Genomic DNA, 18263 nt, shown 5'->3' with positions numbered 1-18263 from the left:
GGTTTCTCTTTGAAATACTGCCACAAACTGAGTCTCTGGAGAGGTTTTGGAAGAGTGAAATAATTACAGCAAAGTACTTTCAGAACTTGTTAAAAATCCCATGGTTTCATTCACCCTTTTCTGTCTCTATATAAAAGCAAATTTGAATAATTTCCTTTCTGATTTCCGTGTTCATCAGCAGTCAGCTCTCTGTTGCATGACTTTGTGCTTTAGTCATTTAAAAAGAATGTCAAAGACAAACAGGGTGCTATGTAAAATGTGTCTCTTCGTTTGCTTTTTTCTTTTTCCACATTGTATCAGTGCATGCACGCTTTCCCCTCTTAATTCTCTCATTAGAGATACACAACCAAAGGAGTTAGCGTTTCATTCTGTTTTGCTCAGTTAAAGGTTATCGGTGTGTTTTTAGATTTCAATCAGTTGCTGTCTCTCTTGCAGAAATACCCATCGCCTGAGGTGATTCTACTAAAATATTTTGATTGATATTAAAGGGGAATTCAGATGTACCATTAATGAGAAGCAGGCTCAGCCTGTGATAACAGAATAGTTAGTTTTGGCATTAGTTCTGAGGACTTTTCAGGGCGTTGTTGAGCATGAGGGCATTTATCAGGGGAGAGAATCTAATGCTGAGGTTGTGTCACATGGTGTGGATAACAAAGTTGGCTAGGAAAGGATTCCCATGTTCCTACCAGATGAGTCAAGACAACATACACAGACAGTTTACATCGACATCCCTTAAATCTGGCTTCGATAACCTCAAATGAGGTGAAGCTTTTATGTTTGCTTTTCCAGTGTTTTAGGCACCAAGTCAGAGATGTTGGATTTCCAGTTGAAGCTAAAACTCTGGATGATAATGTTGACACTATTTACAGGTTATAAATGTGTAATGTCCATTAACAGCCCGGAGCTTAGCTCAGCAAAGAGGAAAACACAATTTCCTTTTTAAATTTATATAAATAGCCAAGACTTCCTCATTCTGGTCTAAATATGTAAATAAAGATCAGTGACACATTTGTATATGAAACATTTGTACATGCAGATTTGTGTGCATCTGCTGTAAATGAGGCCTATTAATTTTTCTGGGAAAACAAAAGTTGGGGATTTACGAGATTCAAAAGTGCTTTTTTAAAATATTTTAACTGGCAATAATCATACAGTGCAATACTACCACGGGTTACTAGGTGTCAAGTGCAAAAATAAAAATATTTTTAAAGTAATTACATGATTAAAGCGTTAGGCTTCAAATAGACATTTCTTGGCATTGCCCTGACTTGTTTGCAGAGGATCCTGCAGACTGGTTAGGCTCTTTTGTCGTATGTGCCTGCAGCAAAGAGGAGTTCCTTCTGCATTTTGAGAAAACAGAAAAAGAGAAAAAGAAAAAAGGGGAAATTAAGAGGAAAAAAAAAAAAAAAAAAAAAAGTAACGGGGTCTGAGCAGTGAAGAGCTACTGTTACGGGAGCCTGGAGGCTAGAGCAAGAACTGGGACCCAAAAACAGATGCAAGCACGGGAGCAAGCGGTAAGGTTTCAATGAGTTTATTTTACAAGAACATTGGGAAAAAGTGGCAACACAAAGGAGGACTTCTTTGCTAACAGGTCTAAATGTGGGCAGAGCATGATTAGAAGGGATTGCAGAGGAAACGAGACTGAAGATGTGAAGCGTAAACAGCACTGGGAAGGTGGAAGGTCAGGTGAGCTCCTCAGTGGAGAGTGAGAGAAATTATTCCAACCTTGTTTCCCAGTGATCCACAAAAGAAGATGGCAGGAAGGAAGGCAGGTAGCGAATGATGCAATGATACGGCAACAAAGTGGAGAACTGTGTCCAGAAAATCCTGAGCAGTAGTTGAGTGACGGAGAAAACGTGGCAACTAGAAGCAAAGAAAAGATCAGGTGACTACGAGTCGTTCACAAAGACCATGAACCGCATCGGCCCGTTACCAACATGAGGTTAGTCGACGATCTTGCAAAAGAGAGATGAGGATGCTGATCTTAAATACCGGGAAAGCGCTTTGGGTGCCTTAAAAAGCACTATATAAATCCAGTCCATTATTATTGTTATTTATATAGCACTATTCAGCGCTAATAGGAAAAGGGAAATAAAAACAGGGGAACTGCAAAGAAACTCGACAAGCAGGGAGATGCAGTCAGAGAAGTGAGATTAGGACACTAAGAAGCAAGAGAAATGATCACATAAGAACTTAAACTAATTCAAACAAAACAAATAAATGCATGAAATGCAAAGATGCAGAGCAACACAAATAACCCAGGCAAGATTATGCTTGGATTATAAAATTGGGATCCCCCTATTTTATTTATTTTTTAAGGGACTTAATTTTATTCATTCGTTTTCTTTCATTGGCTAAAATAGCTGTATTCACTCTTGTTTTCTCCAATTTGACTCATTTAACATATTCTGTTAAATATCCTATTGTTATTATTTTCCTGGGTCCCTTTACACACACACACACACACACACACACACACACACACACACACACACACACACACACACACACACACTTTAATTCAAAAGTTTCATATCTAAAATATTTCCTCTAACCTGCATCAAAGGATATGCAAAATTAAGCTTTTTTGATTTATCAAGCGTGTTACGTCCCCACATAAAAACTAGGCGATGAGGGTGGGGGGCAGTAACAGTTGGATCCGGGTGAAATGAAAAGAACGCCAGGCAGAGGTATTTAGCACAAAATAAATCTTTATTATAGTCAAATACCTCAATCATATAAATAGTAACAACAAAAAGAGACAGCACCGCTGCCTTAATGATAAATCAGACAGGTCAACCCAAAGAGATAGTGAAAGAAAACAACTATAAGGCTTCAACAGAAAAAGACAGCAACGCTGCTAGTAACAATACCCAGGCAGGCCAAACAAACTAATGGAGGCTGCCGTCACTTAAGGGAAAACACCGCTCAGTTAAGAACTACTCACAAAGAGCCACGCACGATGGGGCTGGTCACACACAGCAGGCCGTTTCCATACCTAAACCAGTATCACACAAGGGGAGGGGCAAGAAAGAAGGAGGAGGAGAGGGAGAAGACAACACCACGCCCACACACTCCCACAGCCTCACAGGATGTAACAAAGCGTATAACAAAGACTTAGGTTGACGTGATGAATATTTATCTTAAAACTGCAGTGAAGTACAGGTTATAAATAACCAATTAGACTCCTGGCTCATAGGTTGCCATGTATCTAGAGACACCAAGTGCTTTAAAACAGCGGTCCCCAACCCCCGGGCCTCGGACCGGTACGGGTCCGTGAGTCGTTTGGTGGAGAGTTGAGTCTCAGGTGTGAAATGTATAGTTTTCAGGGGTTTTTTTTTATCGGTTTTCAGCGTTATTTTGTTATCGCTTTTATCGTTTACTCGGTTTTCCTTGGTCTTTTCATGTGTGTTATGAATAAATTTTCGTTTTTTCGGTACCGGTACTAGTTTTATTTTGTTGTATTTATCCGCGACACCTTAAAGGCCGGTCCATGAAAATATTGTCGGGCATAAACCGGTGCGTGGCACAAAAAAGGTTGGAGACCGCTGCTTTAAAAGACTCAGTAAAACTGTATTTTTTGCATTATGCTCTATTAAAACATGGTTTCATCATCTAGACTTTATCATCCGTCATCTAAGTTGGGTCAGATATGCCAGCAGGGGTGCATATGAGCAGATATCAATGTTAATGTATTGCATATTGGAAAAGGCTTCACTGGCTTCACTTTAGCATTTGCAGAGAGATTGTTTTTGTCTTTGTTTTTATCTTCGTGGCTGAGAGTCTGCTCTGATCTTCTTAAATCTTTCCCATTGCAACCACGATTATAATAAAGACAACTAAACCTGACACTAACACAAGCGGACCGTGTAAGTTTCAGTAAATTGAAACTAAACTGATGTGAAAACGACAAAACTCGAACCTGCTCTGCGCGCATCTGTGTGTGTTTGTCGCCATCTAGTGGTTGAATTTACCACCAACAATTTCACTCATTTACGTCGCCTAGAAAACTATTCTGGACAGGAAACAAATGACGGGTTTTATTTAGCTAGATTTTAATCAGCACCCAAACTGGATGGATAATTTAGAGTTTCTGAGTGGTGCATGCTTCAGGAAAGAAGCTGCTCTGCTCCTCGACTCTGGAATTCCCTACGCCCTGATTTAAGAAATATCACTTCCTTCTCCCTCTTTAAGTCCCAGCTCAAAACTCACTTGTTCAAAATAGCTTATTATTATTATTAGTAGTAGTGGTATTATTAAGACCTGGAGAGAAACCCAGGAACATGGGACATGCAAACGTCCTCCTGTGAAGTCCGATCCACTGCTCTGCTTATTTTACAACCCTGCTGCTGAAAAGCTGGAAAGCCTGCTCAAAACACTTCACATAGAGTCCTGAAGATGCGGGATTTAAAGAGCTGCTGCACTCGATGAGCAGCTTTGATTACGTCTTTGAGATTAAGCGGAAGCTCAGCTCTAGTTTATCAAACAGACAGTCCAGCGGTGGCGACTAATCATCACCAGCTCCCTCAAGTTATCCAGAGATGAAAGATTTCTTAGACATGTAAAACTGTTAAATAGGTATAATATAGTCAAGCTGACATACATTTGTATTGTTTTGACCTTGTGTGAATGGGTCATTTTTAATGGAAGTTGTTTATAAATGTGTGTCTGTAGTTTATGCTCCTGCTCCAGAGCTCCTTAGTCGACCTTCATGGCAGGTTGTTCAACTTTTGACCCGCCGAGTTTCATTTCTTCAAAATGAAGGAAAATTCACTTTTATCTTTGCCAAAAACAGCTTTAATGTTTGGTTTTACATATTTCATTTTAAGCGACAATGTGCAGATAAATTTGCTTCCTCTGAAGCTCGACAGTTGTGTCCTTAAAGGTCTGGATAAAAAGTGACTTCTGTCTGATTTCTGTGTGCAGTTAGAGGTCCTGAGGTTTGAGATCCACGGCCTCACAGCCGTGCACCAGTAACAGTCTCATCGGTCACGGCGCTCCACATATGAATAAAAACAGACCAGGTCAGCACTTTTCTGCCTCTGCAGGCCAGATTTAGATCAAACAGCACAAGCTTTGTCAAAATTTTCAGTCTACATGATCTCATACCCAACCACTGCTAAAAACTGTCACATGTATATTTTTAAGTGTGCAGTTTGTACCCCTGCTGAATGTGCATTTGATTAGATTATATGCATGCTAATGAACACTGAGTGTGGGAATGTATGCATCTACATTAACACAACTAGACTCAGTGCATCCCTAGTGTGTCCCGGACAGTTTGTTACAGAGTTGGTTTGTTTGTTTGTTTATCTGTAAGTTTTTCACTTTAAAATATAGCTTAGAAAAGCAACAGTTCCGACAACAGGGATTAAATACTTTTATTTAATCGTGAGCATCCCTGCAGGCCCAACAGAAACCAGCACTTCTCGTAATCTCGTAGATCCACCTTTTCTGACTTTATCAGTTGCTCGCATCGTTGGAGGGTTTGTGACGGACTCCTCTTTACAAAGTTGCCTCAGTACGTTGACAGTTTATTATTTTATTTTTCATTCTATTGTAGATTTATTACGGTGCTTGGGATCATTGTCCTGTTGCACGACCCAGGTGTCGTGCTGATGGCCTCTCATGTGAGTCTAGAATACAACCCCGGTTTGTGTCTGCAAAACAAGCTCAAATCATCACCTCTCCACCACTGTGCTTAACAACCAGTCATGAAGTGTTTGTGCTGATATGATGTGTTTTGTACATTATGGTCAAACATCTCCTCTTTGGACCGATAAAGGGAATTGCTCCAGAGGCCCGTGGTTTGTTCAGCAATCCTGGCAGCTCATTTCAGCATGTTCAGTATTATGACACAAATGTTGCGGATGCATTTGATGCATTTGAGCATCAGGACCTAACTGCTATTTATGCTTCTACTGTGTTTGAAACACGGAAGGCTGTACTTTGTTCTTCAAAAAGCTGCTTTCTAATCATTTTAAATGCATAAAAAACCTGGGCTTTAACACTAAAGGAAAACAATGACTTGATGACTTAAATAACTTAAGAAAAAAAGTTTTTTTAAGGAACATTTGGGATCTTTTCATCTTTCATCACTACCTCAGCTTAATAGCGGCATGCATTCAGACAATAACTTCTCTCTATCTTTCTCGAGTCGCTCATTTTACATGATGAACATCAATCAGATATTACAGGGAAGAAAGTCTACTTATGATGTAAATCCAAACAAAAACATGCAGTCACAGCAAACTGCGTCTAAAGAACAGGGTGGATCATCTATAACACGCCCATAAACACAGATCTGATCTCTGATAAACCTGCAGCATAACAACGTAATTGCACCAACCCTGCATATTTTATTATTTAGTGGAGAATCTGCACGTAGTAAAAGTCAGTTTACTGGGAAGGACTTTTGATTCTTTTCAAGCCCTAACCTAATCAACACTGATCTCACACTCAGTCATTTCCACTTGAAACCATTAAATTCAAGATATTCTCGTGCGATAACGGCTATCACTCCATGATAATTTCAGATTATGACAGTCTACGAGAGCAAATTATCCGATGTTTGGCCACAGTTCAACGAGCTCCTCCTTTGTTTTGGATAAAGTCTGACGTGCAGTTCTCATTTGTATTGTCACAGCAATCAGAAACACTCGATTTGTTTAAGCACTCACGCCAAACAATTCAGTTTCTTTTACAAAGCTATAAAGTAGTTTTATATAATTCAAATATGAAAAACAACTGTTTAAAGTGTCCACAGATTTCAAGTACTTTATCACCCGCCATAAAGTTCACACTCTGAACCTTCACGCTGACAAGGAGGAACGTGGAGAGTCACACTCACAGTCATTCACTTTTTAAAGAGTTATTTTTCTCCAGAGGCCAGAGAAATTATGTTAAATGTTACAGACACAGCTTATTAAGAAATCATCTATTCATTTGTATTCATTTCTTTCACGCAGATTTTACACTATTATTTTTTATTGTTAGTTTTTTGGTTGTGGCCCCAATCCATGGGCGTAACTTTGTGCTGAACATTGGGGTGGGGGGGTGGGGGGGTCAAGGTCTCTGTCTAAATAAATAAATAAATCTGGGTAAATTCCCAGATGATTAAACATGCAAGTATTTTGCTGGTAATACCTGAAATGAGTAGGGAAAATCAACAGCCTATTTATACAAGATAATTCATAATTTTATTGGGGGGGGTTATAGTGGATGGGTCTGATTATTGGGGGGGGGGGGTTCATAACCCCCCCTAACCCCCCTGGAAATTACGCCCCTGCCCAAATCGCATGTAAAATTTAACCCCAGTTACATTGCAAAAGTGAAGCCAGACATGAGACTTTTTCTCTCAGTGCAAAAGTTTAGCAACGAACACACAAACAAACAGACCCATCACAGACTTTCACACATTATTTGTACAATTTGTATGGCTGACGTGTTTTTTAATACATGTGTGTCGGTGTGTGGTTGCCATGGTGAGTACACCTGTGACATGAAGAGGACAATCTTACAGCTTCATGCTCTCCTACACAAAAAGACGTGCATAAGGGGAAAAATTTGAATGACTTATTGTGACAGTTTCACAAACTCTTGTGCGTCTTTTGAACCCCCCACCCTCCCCAACTAAACCAAAGTCAAGTCAATGACTTCACACAGATAATACTACAATCTGAAACACAGCGTGGAAAAGATTTTCAAAACAAACATCATTTTTTATTCAGCATGCTCCAAAACGAGTGACTGAGCCCATAAACTCAGCATTAAAGTGTTTACAAAGACAGAAAGCCGCGTTCTCGCAGACTTCTATAGGATCACAAGTCTTGTTGTAGACACAGCTGTCGCCACCTGGCATAAGGCCTGGAGAAAAGGTCTATTTTGATCTAAACTGGGCCCTTTTTAACCAAGCCAAGCTTTTTCCCAAACATTTTATAATAATGTTTTTGTGTGTGTATGTGTATTGTATTGTGTATTGAGGACCTTAAAATATTAGAAACAAAACCAAACACACACTGCAGGAAGTCCTTCAGGCAAATCAGAACGGTTGAAAAACCCGTTTAAATTAGGACAAAGCCAGACAAGTCCCAATATCTAAGCCATGACAGCCCGATATCCAATAGGCAGTGAAAAAGCTCCAGGTCTGTGCAGTGCTGTGTGTGACCTACATCTGTCCTCATTAGGCCAACACCACCCAACACTTTATCTGTAGAGATATGAAGAGTTTCAAACAGCTGTTTCTTAGAGTTGGCTCATATGATTAGTCTCAAACTGTTCCACCTGTAATCTGCCATCCCTTCTGATAGCTTTAAATAAACACCAGATAATATAGACAGAAGTTTCATTCGTCAAATCAGCCCCGACGCAGTGAAGCAGCTTTTTGACCATCACAAGTCACAAAAAACTTCACCAAAAGCTACACAAATTAAATGATCTGCGTGCACTCACTGGCTGGTTTGGAATTTATTTCTCTTTGGGTACAGCTGAGATAACAGAGGGGACTGCGGTGTCCCTGTGTTTTCTGTTTAAAAAAACAACAACAACAAGCTGTCATGCTGTGAAAAGCAAAAGATGTCTTGTACGTTCATAAAAGTAAAGAATGAGAGGTAACACACTGTAAACCTTTGCTCTGTGGTCACTGCACCTGTATGTATGCATGGTGTAAGTACACACAAGGAGTCTGGATTCAAAATCTTAAAAGGAACTAAAAAGAAGGAGGAAGAGGGGTTGAGTGAGAAGAATGAAGCTTTAAAGTAGTAATGATCAACAATTACAGGCAAAACATGTGCGATGACTCAGAGAAAGTGCAGGATTTAAAGAAGGGCAGTCTGATATATGAGCTTGATATGTGAGCAAATTGCACCATATTTTGAGGCCAACATGATAAGAAATGCAATATAGAGTTGTCTGCAAAAACATGCGTAATGTGTGGGTGTATGGGCGTATGTGTGTGACAGAAAGAGGGCTGGACTTTGTTCTCAGTTATTTCCAGTGTAAAGGTTTATCAGAAATACCTTCAGCAGTGAGCGACCTCTGACTTCACTCTGTGCAGCTGCTGCATGAAGCCACGAATCTAAAAAACAAAACAAAAAAACAAATTACAAAAACCTAACAGCTTCTTTTTCTTTGTTTCTTGTTTTTAAAGGTTAATGCTCTGAGAAGGTTTTTTGTTTTGTTAAATATACTTTTAAAGAAGCAGCCATGATCAGCCGCAACTTCAAGAATGTGCTGGTGGTCTCAATTGGGTTTCTGTCCCTGTTCACGGCTTATGGAGGTCTGCAGAGTTTGCAGGTAGGTGGAAGATTTACAATTTACTGCTTGTTAAGGAGGGGAAAAAAGGAGTGATTTTTCCTTCCACAGTTGAAAGGACCAAGGAATAATTTACTTTACAAGTTTTCCATATGTCAATAATTACCGGTCATGTTTGTCAGTCAGCGCCGGATTTCATTCAATCATTATTGGAGCTTCGAAGAATGTATTCATACTAACTGACTATGAGATGTTAAATACATTGCATACCTATAGTCAACAAATGATGCCAGTAATCCATTCTGGATTAATTTGTTATTTTCTTGACTATTATATCACAACTGAACAATACAATGGTACTAACAAATATAAATATTGGTATAATATTAATGGTGCACATAGTATGCTAATAATTGTAGTTTTTTTCCTTTTCCCGGTAAAACTTCACACTCTTCACATGTATGATTAATTTGGAAAAATCTTTTCATTTCTGTATTTCCACATGCACGCATAACTCATAATATATTGATACTGCTACTATCACTACTACTACTACTAATATTATAATAATGACAATCCATTCATCCATCCTCTACCAGCTGCCATAGGGCGAGAGGCATGGTACACTCTGGACACGCCGCCAGTCTGTTGAGCTCGAAAATAAAAATAAAAATAAAGACAATGAAAAAAAATGTAATTATTTTAAAATACAAATAAAAATGCAAATAAGATATGGTAATTTATTTGTAATACCACAACTGCAATTGCAATTACTGTATTAGTTGTGTAAAGTAACAGAACTTTCTTTGTATTTTTAACATAAAAATAGGATTTTCTATCTATAAAAATGATGTGAGCAAAAACCAAAACATTTCAAATTTTTATTTGTACTGTTATAAACTATAAAAACTTTCACATCCGTACATATATATCTACAAAAATTCCATATTTCTGTCGTATGTTGAGAGCTGGACAGTTTTAAAGTAAAGTGTAAATTAAACAGTTTTCTGTTTACTTTAAACATAATTATCTGTGCACACACTAGAAGTACTCTAGATAAAATTAAAAAAAACTTGACAGTTATAAGCACGTGGCATAAATCATATATATATATATATATATATATATATATATATATATATATATATATATATATATATATATATATATATATATATATATATATATATATATATATATATAATTTACACTTTACTTTAAAACTGTATATATATATATATATACATATATATATATATATATATATATAGTGCTCCGTGGTAATCGGAGCACTAGGTGCGGTGACTCCCAAGCTAGGCGAGTGGCTCCAGCAGATCCCGGGAATAACATCGGAGATCTCTGTCCAGAAGAGCGCAGTCCTGGGAACAGCTAAGATACTGCGCAGGACCCTCAAGCTCCCAGGCCTCTGGTAGAGGACCCGAGCTTGAAGGATAAACCGCCCGCAGGGGCGTGCTGGGTGTTTTTTTTTTTAACCCTCCTGCCATCCTTTAAAAAACTCACACCCATCACCCTAGGGACCATTCTCAGCCACGCCATAAAAAGACCATATATCCATATTTTATTCCACTTTAAATTAGCCAACCTTGTAAAACTACTTCTCCCTGAAATATTCATGTAAAGTTTTAATTATATTTTCGTTGTTTTAACCCTTCAAATCCCAGTGTTATTACATGAGCGCCCTGTGTTATAAGCCCCAAAAACCAAAAAACGAAACTAAATATTTCCACAAAAAACCAGTTGAAGTAATATGTGATTGTCATTATAAGTAGGCCTTTAGATGGACCAAAGATTGGCACCAACATACATTTTGACCTGCCATTATTTTTTTTGCATTTTTTTTGCAATTTAAAAATTAAAACTTCAAGGCCCTGAGTCTTCATTGACATCCAAGAAAAGAAGAAAAAATAAAATCATATGATGATAATTTGGGGTTGAAAAATAGCGTTTATAATGGAAGTCAATGGGCAGAAAATGGTCCCCAGGGTGATGGGTGTGGGAATTTCTGCTGCTCAGCCATTTTAGGCTGATTTAAGGAATTCACACTGGAATATTAACATTGACAGGTGAAAACTATCCTGTGGCAAGTTTGGTTATATTCCACTGAACACAGTGAAAATGGCAGCCATTTAACACATAGCAGTGGCACAAAAAGGTCCCAAGAAGGCAGGAAGGTTAATATATAAATATTTTATACAAATAGAATCATGAATGAAATCTAATTAACTTTCAAATCACAATCAGTGTTTACATAATATTACACCAATATTGCCACCTTTAATGATCAACTTGCTTTAAACACTGATGCTGATATTGTGTAATTATTATGTAATTATCAGTATGTAGGTCAGTGTAACAGTAATATTAATTCAAAGTGTTTCCCAAAGCTTATAAGACATAGATTGGGCTACATAGCAAAGCTGAAACATCCCTATTTATAAACAGTGCTGCATTATGTGCAATCCTTACATCACTCAAAAGTCCAAGCACGAATTTTAAACACTTATTCTGTGTGTAAATCCGCCGGCTCACTATATATAAAAATATTTTGAGCATATAAAAAAATACTCAAATTTGTCTACTTTTAGAAAAAACTGTTTTGTTTTGATTATAGTGCAGTCGACTTCATAACATTGAACCTCTGATCAACACTTCTAGTGTTTCTGCTCTCTGTGCAGAGCAGTCTGAATGCAGCGGAGGGGATGGGCGTGGCCTCTCTGAGCGTCGTCTACGCCTCCATCATCATCTCCTCCATGTTTCTCCCTCCCATCATGATCAAAAACCTGGGCTGTAAATGGACCATTGTGGTTAGCATGGCCTGCTACGTGTCCTACTCGTTGGGAAACCTCTTCCCAGGATGGTAATCAACCAGACAATCAATTAAAAACAATAAATGAATGAGGCTAATTGGGGTTCTAATTTTTTAATGTCTGTTATTAAAGATTATTTTTGTAATAGGATACCCAACTGCAACACGTCTTGTCCAATAACCTCATTGGCTAATAAAAAGTCTTGAAGCTGAGACCAAGTGTTGCTTTCTCACACAGGTACACTCTCATCCCCACCTCCGTGATCCTGGGGTTGGGTGGCTCTCCTCTGTGGTCGGCTAAATGCACCTACCTGACCATATCTGGGAACACGCAGGCCGCCAAAGACAACAAAAAAGGCTCTGACGTGATCAACTACTATTTCGGCATCTTCTTTTTCATCTTTCAGTCTTCCGCTGTTTGGGGAAACCTGATGTCTTCCCTCATCTTTGGACAGGACACAGCTATTGGTAGGCAGCAGAAAAGTGGTCACATTTTGATTAAATTGAACCAGGACTGGTTTAATTGCCTCATTAATTGTGCATTGAAAGTTGTACAATGTTAACTTTTTGGGGTTGCAGTGCGCAGTTTTATTTGTTTATACCAGTAAGTTTAATTCCTCAGTAGTAAGCTTGAAAACAGCGTGCAACACTTTGCACATTTTCCTTATTTATCATTGAAATGTTGTACGTGTGCAGTGGGGTTTCAAGTATTTGAAAGTATTATTTATGAAGTATTTTCTCTCATTCGATGGGCAAGCCTATCGGCATTGCTCCATATACAAAGCCTGCAGTATTAAACCGCCATTACAAATAACAAATGACATGTTTCTATTAAAAAACAAACACAGCTTTGCTATTTTTTTTCTCAGAGCTGAACCATAGACCATATATAAAGGATAGACGTCACTACAGTGACATCTCCCTCTGGCTTTGGACTGGAAATTATTTCTAGAGACTCTGACATGTTACTAAATCACGGCACCTACAGCAGCTGATCCACTGTGCACAGCCGCTTAAATGCCACTGCTGATTAGGTAACACATCGGAGACACGGTGTACCTCAAAGTCTGTTACTCTACCTTTTTTTTTTCAAGGAAATAAAAAACAGGTTTCACTAAAGTGACCCTTTCAGTATACTGTTCAAAACCGCTTGTGATTGTCCTTTAATGTGACTCATGCAAAGCTACTATAAGAGAGTTCAGGAATAAAAAAATACTGGAAATGAGTGAAGATTTTCACTGATGTAACATTTAGGAGTGTAAGGAGAAGAGGCAGCTTAGCAACAAATGTTAGCCTGGTGATTGGCTTGACTTACAATCATTAAAAATCACAATTTACAGTGATAAACAAACAAACAAACAAACAAAAAATTGGGTCACCACAGCAGGTAGCCCTGCATATCTGAGTTTTACACTAGCAAGTCTTTTCTTCAGGTACTTGTGTATAAACTCAGTTTGTGTCGAGGCTGCTGCGCCTGCAAGAAACAGTCAAAGCCCTCAAAACTTGCTTGACTTTTAGAGTTTAAAAAGATGTAAAAGCAGGTTTAAAAATCTTTTACAAACTCAGATTTGACAAGTTTAGCTTAAGTAGGGTGACCATATTTTAATTTCCAAAAAAGAGGACACTTGGCTCAGTCGTGAAAAACTTGCTTAAAGAAACATAGTTAACATATTAAAACGATGCCTTGTGTTGCTGCCAGCTTCAGCTCATCACTGAACAAAGTCTAAGTGATGTCTTACAATCATTTTATGGTTCAATTTAAGGACAGTATGAGAAAAGGTGTGTTTAAAGTTCCCAGGTATGCAGTATGTTACTTTATGGCGTCAATACTCTCTGCTTATCAGTTTAAAAGGAGACTTAGAGACATTTATTTCAGTTTTATTTCCGTCTTACTTTGGGACACTGTTTAGATACAAACGTTTTTAAACGAAACTATCAGCAACAAAATCTTTATAGTTTTACAGTTTAAACGTGCTGATCGACTAAAATAAGTAAACTTGGCCGTTCTACCAACAATTTTCAACAGAATTCTCATCGATACGACAATTCCAAGTGTCCAGTACAATCCAACACACTTCCAGTACAAAAAATTGAGAGATTTTTTGTAACATTGGTATTTTAGGGACACTGGACTGAGTTAGATCAAATAAAAAAGTAAAGATTTTAGTGTCTGAGCCCTGCAAACAGATAAGGAAAAAAGTTAAAGAAAACAGGGATATACTGACTCCAAACAAAACATGAATCAAAGGGGGGCGTGAGGAACAAGAGGAGGACAAACTGAGTGCAAACAGACAATCTGACAGCTGACAAGGCTGCATATGCAGAATGAACCAGTGAGCGTGGGTCAGACATTCACCTTTTTCTAGCGCAGTCTCCTTGACCTTGGTAGAAAACATCACAAGGTCAAGAAAAGGCATGACTGTGATGTTTCAAGGGCTACAGTGAGCGTGTAAAAGCTGGGCCTCTTACTTCACCCGCACGTGTTCTTAGCATGCGCGGCAAATAAACAAGGAAAACGTGATTTTTACGGTCACGCTTCAGCTGTGGGTTTAAATTTAACAGCTGCCTTAAAGAGCTTTACATTGTAAGGTAACACTGAATCATCCTTGATGAACAGAAAGGGCGAATATTATTATTATTTTTAGCAAAGTGCAAACAAAACAAAAACCGCAACTGTATCATGTTTCTCTCTGCATTCTTTCTGTTGGTCGTGATATATTCGCTTAAACAAATTGTATATTTTTCTGACAGTTGACATCCCACAGGAGCAGCTGGAAAGCTGTGGAGCAGCCGACTGCGGCCTTAATGTCACTGCTTATGGGAACACCACAAGGCCTGAGCAGAAACTGGTGTGGACGCTCGTCGGAAGCTACATCGGTAAAGTTTCCAATCACCTGAATGAGGGTGTTAGCTAATCAGTAATCAGCCAAACTTTGAAGCAAAGAAATTATATAACCACACAACCGCTCGCGAAGGTGCGACTAACATATTGCAGCTGTCTTCTGAATCACTGTTCTTTGTGTGTGGCAGGCGTGGGTGTGCTGGCCATCCTGATCGTGGCCGTGTTTCTGGACAACATCGACCGTGAGCAGGCCAGCGAGTTTCGTGGCAGCCAGCAGCCGTTTTGCCACACGTTCTTGGCAACATTCAGGCTCCTGAAGGACTGGAGGCTGGTGACGCTCATCCCACTCACCATGTACAGCGGCTTTGAACAGAGCTTCCTTTCAGGGGAGTACACCAAGGTAAGGACTGCTCCAAAAGATGAAGGCTTTCAGGTGTTAGTGCAGTTTTCATTAAGTCATATAGTTAAATAAAAGGATTTGATATATTAGCCTAATTTTTTTAGATCTTTTCATTATTAGCGCAGTACAGCTTGACTTAGGGGGGGGTCATATATTGATGGAAAACCAGAAGGGGTGTGAAGGGAGGTGTGGTCCCACTCCTGAATACAGATACATTATCTCCAATTAACTGAAGTCAGCAACACTGACCTGGGTTGGGGTCTGACTTTGATTGTGCACGTTGATTCTTTTCTTTTTTAACCATTTAGTTGTAGATTTGCTTCTGTCCTTGGCATTATTGGTCCGTTGCATGACACAATTTCAGCCTAGTTTATCTGTCAGGTAGATGCCATCACATTTGACTCAAGAGTACTTCAGTATACATGACTGCGTTGTGCCCAAGTCCTGTGTCTGCAAAACAAGCCAGAATCATTACCACTCCACCACCGTGCTTCACATTTCGTATGAGGTGTTCGTGCTGATGTTTTGTATTTGGTTTTCACCAAACGTGATAGCGGACATTATGCCCAAAGGTTTCCTCTTTGGTTTCATCTCTCCAAAGAACATCGTTCCAGAAGCCTTGTAGTTTGTTCTGATGCTAATTTGCCCTGGGAAAGCCATTCATTCCTCTGAACTAACACTTCTTTGAAAACAGCCCACTGCTTATCCAGGTGTTACCAATTTTGTCAACAGCAATAATGATAAGACGTGAGGCCTTATAAATGTCTGCTGTGTTTCTTCGCAGAACTATGTGACTTGTGCTTTGGGGATCCATTATGTTGGTTTTGTAATGATGTGTTTTGGAGCTTCCAATTCCCTTTGTTCAATTCTCTTTGGGAGACTCGCCCAGCACACTGGAAGAGCTCCACTCTTTGCCCTGGGTATAACCTTTTTAACAAAATACAATAATTAAAGACCGTTCACTGCTGTTTTTGTTTTGTTGTTGATGTTTGTATTAATACATTTCGTGCCTCTTTTCTTATTTTCCTTTCCACTTTCAGCTGCACTGACGAACTTGAGCTGCATCATTGCTCTTTTGTACTGGAGGCCTCATCGTGACCAGCTTGTTGTGTTTTTTGTGTTTCCTGCTCTGTGGGGTTTGTCAGATGCTATCTGGCAAACCCAGACTAATGGTAAGAAACCCAATCAGCCCACCTGAGGCAACTAACAGGTACACCCAGAAATTAGGATTTTTTTTAGTTAAAAAAACTCAAATTTAAGCTTAAAATGAGCAAGAATCTAGCTGATCTCCCCTTCAAGATAACATGCTGTTGCTGGCTCTCCCCTGAGATGCTGCTTTGCAGTGTGCACTCTGAAACCGTGAACCTTAAACCAGTGTAAACTAAATTTTCTGTGGAGACAGAGATGGTAACAAAAGGAACTTTAAAATTCCTTCAGTATGACTCACAAGCGTGACTTACCAGGAAAGTGTTTACAGGCTCAGTCAGAAGGTGGTTTTCCTCGAGACTTTCATAGGATTTAAAGTCCTTCTGCACACACAGGTTACGCCCCCTGTTGGCTATTTAAAACACTGTATGTTGTCTTTGCTCTTCAGACATAGAAACTAAATCCATTGTTATAAGTGCCATAAGGGTCATTACTCAAAAAAAGTAAAGTGTTAAATAAAACGTGTTATTTTTCTTAAATGTAACGCAGTAAATTACTTAATTACTCATTGGAGACAGTAATTTGTTACATTACCCCGGCGTTACTCTGTAACATGACCTGACGACACAGGAGTTTAAAACCAGTCCAAAAAGACATTTACAGCTGCAGAAGCAATTGCAGGTAGAAATAAAGGCCATAAGCCTTACTGGCAGTCATACCTTTATTACCTGGACTTAATTACCTTCTCTTGGCGCACCTACCCCCTTGTCTCACAGCTCTTTACGGCATCCTCTTCCCGCGGGAAAAAGAGGCGGCGTTTGCAAACTACCGGATGTGGGAGTCGTTGGGTTTTGTCATCGCCTTCGCCTACAGCACGTTCTTATGCCTGGAGTATAAACTGTACATCGTGCTGGCCGTGCTGGTGGTCACCGCCATCACTTACCCGATAGTGGAGTACCATGAACACAAGCATCCAACGAAACCCATTCAAGAAGGAGACTACCAAAATCACAAAGAAGTCATCAAAGCAAGTGACGACATCGTCTGCCAGACACACTTGTAGAGACACAAAGTGCAGCATGCCTCCTGTTGAATGAATGTCATTGTAAACGCATGATGTGATTGTAGAGGTGCAGTAAGCAATAAGCCCACGTCTGTTGAACTTTACCAGACATTGACTTTGCTCTTTTCTTCCTTGTGGTAAAGCAACACAAACTGTAATGTCTTGCTTTTAAAAAAAAAAAAAAACTTAATTTTTTTTAATAAGGCCAGCTTTGTTTGAAACATTTTGTTTGGTTGGCACTGTACTGTTGTCATCATTCACGTGCTTCAGTCTTCAGTATCTATGTCGGCTAAATGTTGAGCAATGTGTGCGTGCAATCTTATCCACTTTATTTTACTGCCTTTTTCTATTGTCATTTACGGCTGCTGTGTGACCAGGATGTGACCAGTGATCGCACACAGAGCAGTATCATTTCCTGTTTTCGTAAGCTATTCTACTATATACCGCGATTAAGTGAAATCATACCTGTGAGATGTTTGAAAAATACCAGATTAAATTGTTATTTTAACAGTTGCCAATGTTGTAAAGTTCATATAACTTTGTAGACGTTAAGGAAGAAATAGGACAGAGAGATGTTGCCACACAAACAGCATTCAACACAACACTCACTGATTCATTAGAGTGAGCTGGACGAAATGGTCAACGACCACTGTCAGCCCCTGAGGTCCTGGAGAGACTAAAGTCCAGCACAGAAGCTCTGCAATCAGCCTGGCCTGTGATGGGTTGATCATAT

General features: G+C 39.2%; 1 protein-coding gene across 3 annotated transcripts; it reads left to right on the top strand.

Moving 5' to 3' along the window:
* The first annotated feature begins 1410 nt into the window (after positions 1-1410).
* Positions 1411-18043, top strand: unc93a (unc-93 homolog A). Of its 3 annotated transcripts, XM_076874072.1 has the most exons (10): positions 1411-1514; positions 1592-1885; positions 9149-9294; positions 11949-12130; positions 12318-12547; positions 14831-14956; positions 15110-15321; positions 16106-16241; positions 16362-16493; positions 17244-18043. In XM_076874072.1, exons 3-10 carry the CDS (start codon positions 9205-9207, stop codon positions 17528-17530), a joined length of 1395 nt encoding a protein of 464 aa, XP_076730187.1. In that variant the 5' UTR covers positions 1411-1514; positions 1592-1885; positions 9149-9204; the 3' UTR covers positions 17531-18043. The 3 variants fall into 3 exon arrangements, with proteins under 3 accessions (XP_076730187.1, XP_014265127.1, XP_076730189.1); XM_014409641.4 differs by lacking the exon at positions 1592-1885; XM_076874074.1 differs by lacking the exons at positions 1411-1514; positions 1592-1885 and having other exon boundaries at positions 7522-9294.
* The last annotated feature ends 220 nt before the right edge of the window (positions 18044-18263 follow it).

The sequence above is a fragment of the Maylandia zebra genome, linkage group LG15 (genome assembly GCF_041146795.1).
Source record: "Maylandia zebra isolate NMK-2024a linkage group LG15, Mzebra_GT3a, whole genome shotgun sequence".
In the NCBI taxonomy this organism is placed as follows: Eukaryota; Metazoa; Chordata; class Actinopteri; order Cichliformes; family Cichlidae; genus Maylandia; species Maylandia zebra.
This window is presented reverse-complemented; position numbering and strand designations above follow the sequence as displayed.

Coding starts and splice junctions, on each gene's coding strand:
- unc93a (XM_014409641.4), top strand. CDS start 9,205: ATGATCAGCCGCAACTTCAAGAATGTGCTGGTGGTCTCAATTGGGTTT. Junction 14,957..15,109: donor GCTCGTCGGAAGCTACATCG/GTAAAGTTTCCA, acceptor TGTGTGTGGCAG/GCGTGGGTGTGCTGGCCATC. Junction 16,494..17,243: donor CTGGCAAACCCAGACTAATG/GTAAGAAACCCA, acceptor CTTGTCTCACAG/CTCTTTACGGCATCCTCTTC.